The sequence below is a fragment of the Penaeus chinensis genome, chromosome 2 (assembly GCF_019202785.1).
Source record: "Penaeus chinensis breed Huanghai No. 1 chromosome 2, ASM1920278v2, whole genome shotgun sequence".
Taxonomy (NCBI): Eukaryota; Metazoa; Arthropoda; class Malacostraca; order Decapoda; family Penaeidae; genus Penaeus; species Penaeus chinensis.
Window position 1 is genome coordinate 42,203,044 of NC_061820.1, and position 7,500 is coordinate 42,210,543.

The 7,500-nt window shown below is 35.1% G+C and overlaps 1 protein-coding gene across 24 annotated transcripts in view; it reads left to right on the forward strand.

The window, feature by feature from the left end:
• Positions 1-7,500, forward strand: part of LOC125032721 (phosphatidylinositol-binding clathrin assembly protein LAP-like) — an 80,083-nt gene that overhangs the window by 47,997 nt on the left and 24,586 nt on the right. For 14 of the 24 annotated variants that reach the window (XM_047624018.1, XM_047624026.1, XM_047624033.1 and 11 more), the window contains 7 exons: positions 1,611-1,848; positions 2,283-2,360; positions 2,692-2,733; positions 3,200-3,241; positions 6,053-6,088; positions 6,365-6,456; positions 7,443-7,500. The exon at positions 7,443-7,500 is cut by the window's right edge and continues 123 nt beyond it. In XM_047624018.1, coding sequence (XP_047479974.1) covers positions 1,611-1,848; positions 2,283-2,360; positions 2,692-2,733; positions 3,200-3,241; positions 6,053-6,088; positions 6,365-6,456; positions 7,443-7,500 — 586 coding nt within the window. The remainder of the gene's footprint in view (positions 1-1,610; positions 1,849-2,282; positions 2,361-2,691; positions 2,734-3,199; positions 3,242-6,052; positions 6,089-6,364; positions 6,457-7,442) is intronic. The other 10 variants (XM_047624122.1, XM_047624131.1, XM_047624113.1 and 7 more) reach the window with 8 other exon arrangements.

Genomic DNA, 7,500 nt, shown 5'->3' on the forward strand with positions numbered 1-7,500 from the left:
GGGACAGGTGCTGAGAACATCTTGTCACAAGAAAGAGAGAGAGTGAGAGCGAGAGCAAGAGGGAGCTAAGGGTTTGGTGACAGGAATGTCATGGCTTGGGGAAATTTTTATCAAGTGGCAAGTGACAGGATGTCTCATCATTAGTGCTCAAAGCATTTGGAGGCCGATTGACTCAGTGGGCTTTCAGAAAGAAATTCATTGGTGAACTGCAAGATTTCTATCGATCGAAGAGGGTGGAGTGTACCATCCGTGAGCCATGCCTGGTAAAGAGCCACCTCTAGGGAGGACACTATGGTCCATGAACTTCTTACTTCTTACCCCAACCTATGGACAAAACAAGTTACCCCTCTCATGTTGTGCAAGTTCACTTCTGTTATACTATTTCAAACCTAATATTCGCATACTAATTTAACGTTATCATCAGTAATTTGTCGATGGGAAGAACCAGGAGAACAATTGTGCTTTACGTCTGTCATTCAAACCCTACCTCTTTTTCTGTTGGTAATTGACTCCTTGGTGACTGAGCACTTGTGAGGCCAATTATATGTCAAAGAGAAGAAGAAGAAAAAGAAAAATGCTACGGTGGACACTCCATAGACCCAGAGAACGACCGTCAGTTCTTCCCTCTTGTCCCCCACTTTTATTACTCTTTAACTCCTGAATTTTTGTATCCATTATTCTCGATCCCCATCAAAGCATACAGTAAAGTGCTTCACCCGTCACCCACAGAAGTGCTTTAGGATTATCGTAGGGCTGCTAACAATACTAATAGCAATGAAAAATAGAAAAAAAAAAAAAAAAATAATGGAAAAGGCAAGCAGGTGGCAGGTAATTAACTCCTTGGTGATGAAGTATTTGTAGAGTCATTGTGGTGTAAACACAGTTAATAAGCTAATATCACAGTGGACATGGTATATACGTACATACCATTCCTAGCATCAATAGGTGTTTTACCCATTTTTTTTTGTTTGTTTTCATATTCCTCAGACAGCATTTCTTTCAGTAGGCACACATGCAAGAAGAAGTAGGAATCAATATGTTTGTAAAGTTTATGCTATGATATTCTGCTAGGTGTTTACATTTCATTAGGTAATACTTTTTGAATTTTAAAGATGTACTGTAATTTCATTTGTGAGAACTAAGACTAGTACCATTTTTCTACTCAGTGCCACTGGAGAAATGCTGTGCTCATTTTTTAATTTTTTATGAAATGTCTCTGCACATAGATGGCTCTGCAAGTGCTTAGCCACAAAGGAATCAATTAGTAGCCCTTGTGACCTTAACTGATTTCACCTTTCCTTGAAATGGTTGGGAAAATTCTCTCTCTCTCTCTCTCTCTCTCTCTCTCTCTCTCTCTCTCTCTCTCTCTCTCTCTCTCTCTCTCTCTCTCTCTCTCTCTCTCTCTCTCTCTCTCTCTCTCTTCTCAATCTCAATCTCAATCTCAATCTCAATCTCACAACCACTCACTCACTCTCCCATTTTGCTGTCTCCCTCAATCCCTTCTTTCTTCAATTCTTCTTTCTATCTTTTTTTGCCTCATCCCTCTCCTTTCCCTCCCCCTTCTCCCCTACTGCATAATTAAGACTCTGACCTTTCTCATTTCTTACCAGGAAAGAAGATGGCACATTGCGGACAATGCCCACGGACCAGCTGTTGAAGACTCTCCCCGTGCTCCAGGCCCAGCTTGACGCACTGCTCGACTTTGACTGCACAGCCAATGAGCTCACCAACGGCGTCATCAACTCGGCCTTCATGCTCCTTTTTAGAGATCTGATTCGCCTTTTTGCCTGCTATAATGACGGCATCATTAACCTCCTGGAGAAATATTTTGAAATGAACAAAAAACAGGTGATTAGTTTTTTTTTTTTTTTTTTTTTGGAATTGGCCTCCTCCACTTTTTTTTTTTTTTTTTTTTTTTTTTTTTTTTTCTGTCCCATTCTCACTTTTTAACCTTGAGTTTATTTTGAAAGTAGAAATATATTGTGAAAGAAGTACGTTGTTTGTATAATTTGCAGGATGATTAAATATGAAAAAATTGAGATCTTTTTATAGGAATATCAGTCATAATTAACCAGTATGCATAAACATATATGTATATTCCACATATATATATATATATAATATTTCCATGTACGGATTTTTTATTATTCTTTTATTTATGACATAGTTTCTTTCCTGATTGACTGTGCATTCAATGGTATTGCAGTGAATTAATTTCTTTATCTGTACACATCTTTTATACACACAGTATTTGATGTCTTCTACTATGTGTTTATTTACAGGCCAGAGATGCTCTAGATTGTTACAAGAAATTCTTAATACGCATGGACCGTGTATCAGAATTCCTTAAAGTTGCTGAGGTAAGTACTGTACTGTACGTCTTCACAAGAGGATACCATAAAATTCTCCAATTTTACAGAAGAATAGTCAAGAGTTATTTAATATGTCACATTACCTTCAGAATAAATATTTTTAAATGAAGAAAAGAATTTGAATTAGATAAGGTTACAGAGTTTTGATCATTCATATGATTAATCCCATGTTTGAATGCTTTCCATTCCTTATTATGACTTGGTCATTTTAAGAAAGATTACAATAAAGGGAAAGTAGAATGAGTAGGATTTAGAATTACCTTTCTTAATGTTTATGAAGAATATATATAATTTTTCTAACGTCATTGTACTTCCATAGGCAGTTGGAATGGACAAGTCTGAAATTCCTGACCTTAAGCAGGTATGAGAAGTAGAGAGAACCTGTGAGATGGAAAGGCAGATGTTTTAGCTCCCTTTTATGTTCCTTTTTTTTAGTTTATCATTTTAATATATTGACAAGAATGTACCAAGAAATCTGAACAGACATTCAGAATTACTTTTTTGGAAAGAGATGATGATACTTCTGACAGTGAGTGGATTTCTTGGTAGATTCCTGGAGATGTATTCATGTTGCTAAAAAGTTACTCGGTACTAATTCTTAGCTACTGACAAGGTGCATACGTTTTTCTTGTGTGATATTAGAAAACTACTATTTTCTCCTTTCACAGTCAAAGTTCTCATACTAGTAATACTAATACAGGTTTAATAAGCTGATACTCATTGTATTAACACCATTTGTATGTGCCAGATTAGTAGTAAGAAATAGTGCTAGAGTAGTATTTGTACATGTTATTAATAATTTCTTCTTTGCACCTGGCCGACTGTAGAGTGTAGGCATAGAAAAAGGTGATATCCCCGACCTCACCAAGGTAGGGTTGCTAATAACTTTTTATGAATAGTCTTAACTAACAGTAATGTTTAAAGCTTATGCTAACCTTTATAATCAACTGAAGGGACTTGTTGACTACGTGTCATGTAAAATGACAAAATATTAATACTCAAATTACACATAACATTGAATAACTTTGGAATTAGTACCATTATTTTATACTTTAGTCATATTTACTAACAAAGATGCTAATGAAATTGAGACACTCATTTTGCATAGTCCACTTCACAATGAAATGAATAAATGCTGTGTTAAATAGAGATGCTAAGAAGTGTGTGTGTGTTTGTGTGTCCAAGCATTAATAGGTACAGTTATATTGGATTATATATATCATACTTTGGCTTCATTTAAGTATGAATATTTAATGAATCATTCTAAAAATTCTCAGTGTAATAATTATATTCCTGTTTTCATTCAATTTATTACAAATTACAATTTCTCCTCATATCAGCTTTGGGGTAAATGGCAATGTAGAATTTTTTCTTGCTCCTTGATGAATGATGAGTCTAAAAGTAATTTAAGGGTATTTTTGAAATGGGAAGAGCACATATTTCATTAGTAGGCACTTTGCATGTAGTATCATCAAAATCCACCTTATAGCTTAAGAAAGTGGGTAGCACCATTGATGTAAAGGGAAATCCATGTGGATTTTGTTTATGTAGTGTGATTTTCAGATAATGGAGATATTTACCTCAATGTGAGGGGTGTCTTTCTATTTAATTTCATTTTATATAATTTTTTCATCTGCAAAAGGTGGGGGTAACAAGTAAGCACAACCACACCCAAAGGAACCCTATAACTATAACAAGGTTTATAACTCAGTGCCATAACCTTGTCTGTGAGAGAGTCAGGACCAACACAGTTCCAAATCTTCTTTAGACAGACACCAGTTGTTCTTAGATTGCTGTCTGTCACACAAAACATGGCCTCAACAGTCCACAACACACAGAGCCACTTCTCCACACCCAATTCTTCACCTTTTGTAGTAAATCAACTCTGCCTTTTTAGCAAGTACCTCTGTCCCATCCTAACAGGCCTCTCCAAGAAGTAAGCAATATTGTTCTTCCAGCTCCTTTGTTGTAAGAGTTGGATTACACTCCAACTTACATGTTGGCAGGACACCTTTAGGCTCCCCATGGTCTGGAAGGCTAGGTCATTCCCCCCAAACTCTTAAATTTATCAGCAAGCTTTTAGATGGTTTGCTGGCTGACACCTGACAGTTTCACATGATTTAGCCTTGTTTTATGAAGTTCAGTAATTCTGTATCATCCTGACCAATATGCTTCAGGCCTATCACTATCAATGGCACAATACACCTTCAAAGTCAGTGTGTTCAAAAGCATCACATTTCAATAGATGCCAAAACTTACATCATTACAACATAATCAGTAACAGATCTCTTGTCTCATAAGATGTGTAGGTGGGATGATGGATGAGTTTCCATGTAGTTCATTTGTCCTTAGTAATTTTTTTAATCTCAGGAAAAAACAATACCATTCTAAATAACACCATATACATATTCACATCTTTAGGTGAACATTTGATTGGCAGGCATTGTGTATAATGCATGTCTGTGAGTATATAAGTTTTTACAAATGCATATGTTATATGTGTGCGTGCGTGCGTGCTTGCCTGCGTGCATGCATCCATGCATGCATGCATGCATGCATGCATGTATGTATGTATGTATGTATGTATGTATGTATGTATGTATGTATGTATGTATGTATGTATGTATATATATATATATATATATACATATACACACACATATATATATACATGTATGTATATATATACACACATGTATACATGTATGTATATATATATATACACACATGTATACATGTATGTATATATATACACACACACATACATACATACCATACATACCATACATACACACATATACATGTGTGTATGTGTGTGTTTGAGAGAGAGAGTGTTTGTACATGTGTGTGTGTGAGAAAATTATAAGATGAGGTTATATAGGCACAAGGGGGTTATGTATATAGGCAATGGTGAATTTACATACTAATAGCACAGAACTGCATGCACTCTGGAGCCACTAACCCTGGGTGTGCAACTCTTGGGTTGATTCCGATATTAAGTCTAGGAAGTGTATGGGTACATTCTTTTAACTTTCAGCTTCTGCTATATTATTTAACACAAAAGCACAGAAGTGATTATTACTTTCTGTTATCTAAAACAAAGATCCTTAATTTGCTCTACATTTCATTGAGTAAGGGATAAAAGTTTAGCATATCATTGCTTAGTAATTACTGTCAAAGGAAATAGTAAGGAAAAATCTACACATTATTAAGTTAAAAAGCTGAATCTGCAGACGTTTTATTATAGGTTGATGTGATTAGTACCTTGATATTTCTATTTCTTTACTAAATTATTTGATCAGTATTCTTTCCCTCTTGTTCTCCTATATCTTGGTGGTGAGTTAATATTAGTAGTAAAAGTAGTTTTTCTGTATTGCACATGCACCATCTTTAAATTGCTTGTTGTACAGCAAATCTTAACCCCATAATTGTGAAACTCAATGAAATATCCACAGTGCTACTCTAGTATCACCTGATAAAAAAATAGATAAATTATAATATCTTGTGGCAGTCTACAGTAAATTATTGTAAGAGACAGATTTTGTATATCTAAAGGTTGCAATTCACAAGACTAATGGTGACATTAGAGTTAGTATTTTGTAGCATGTCATTCATTTAATTTTGGCTGGACTTACCCTACTTTGCATGTTATATGGTGTTGGTGCATGCTCCTACTCGAGGCTAGCAGATCTGACTCAGGCTCAAGAGAGGCCTCGGTGAGTTGGTTTTTGTTTACTCCTTTATTGTTCTTTATAGCTCAGCGAGGAATTAATATTTACAGATGAGAATTATACACTTTTTTTTGTGGAAAAGGGGACCTATAATGACTTCCAGTTAAAGATAATGATTATAATTATTAATAAACAGAGTTAATCATCAGCAGAAGCTGAAATAGTATTATTTTGATATGAAGTTTGTCAAGAGATAGTGATACCCTGGTCTTGACATTTATTGTATTTATTTATTCCTTATTATTATTTTTACTTTGATAGGCACCAAGCAGTCTCTTGGATGCTTTAGAAGCTCATCTAGCATCCCTTGAAGGCAAAAAACCACCTACTTCTGCAGCTTCTACTAACTCCAGGTATGTTGAGTTTTCAGAACAGAGCCAGAGGGATTAATAGTTAGGAAGGGAAACATGAGGCATAAGGAGCTAAGATGGTGTGCATTTCAAAGACAAGAAAAGAGAAACTTATGATGCCAGTGGAGAGCTGGTTTGGTTGCTGATTATTTTGGTTTATGTGTTTTTGTTGTTGTTTTTTTCTTGACACTTTGTTTATATTCTTGATATGATTTGTCTTTCCTTTTTGGTAATTTAATTTTTCTCCCTTTTTTCCCCCCCTTTTACCCCCCCCCCCCCCCCTTTCCCAATCCTTTCCATATTCCTGTACACACAATTTCTTGATAATGCCACTTTTTATATATTTGTTTGTTGATTTATTATTGTATTCTTGTATGTTTCTTTATGGGATTCTGCATTTTACTTTTGTCAATTTATTTGTTTGTGTATTTTACGTTTCTGCTTAATGCTTTGGTTTTCTTATTTTCTCTTGATATAATTTCTGCGGCTTGGGTTATTAACGGGGTCTGCTAATTTTTGTTTTTTTTATAATCTATCTACTTTTTCTGTAACAATATATATGGCTATTTTGTATGTTGCTTCTGTATTATTTTCCATACAATGAAAATTGTTTAACCCATGATTTCAAATGAACTTAACATGTATACAATTTATCATGCCTTTACCAAATGACATGCTTGTACTTTAAAATGACTAACATGCTTTCTTGGTAAACTTTTTGCTTGTGCACCTCATCCGTTTATCAACTATGATTCTACTTCCTGTTGGATATATTGGGATGTACTGGCTTTCTCTACTATTATGGTGATTTTTTTCTGTGCCTCACTTCTTGTGGATTATTCATAATTTTATGCCGTTGCACTATCACTGACAACACTTACCATTATGGTTCTCGATTGCTTTCCTTGGCCAACACTTAACCCTTTCTTGCCCTAAATGTTCCCGACATTTTATGTATCTGTACACAAACCAAACCCAAAAAACCTTAGTAAAGTGAACATCAAGAGTGCTGTATCGGCCCTCAATTCGACTAGTGTTTCCTTTGGT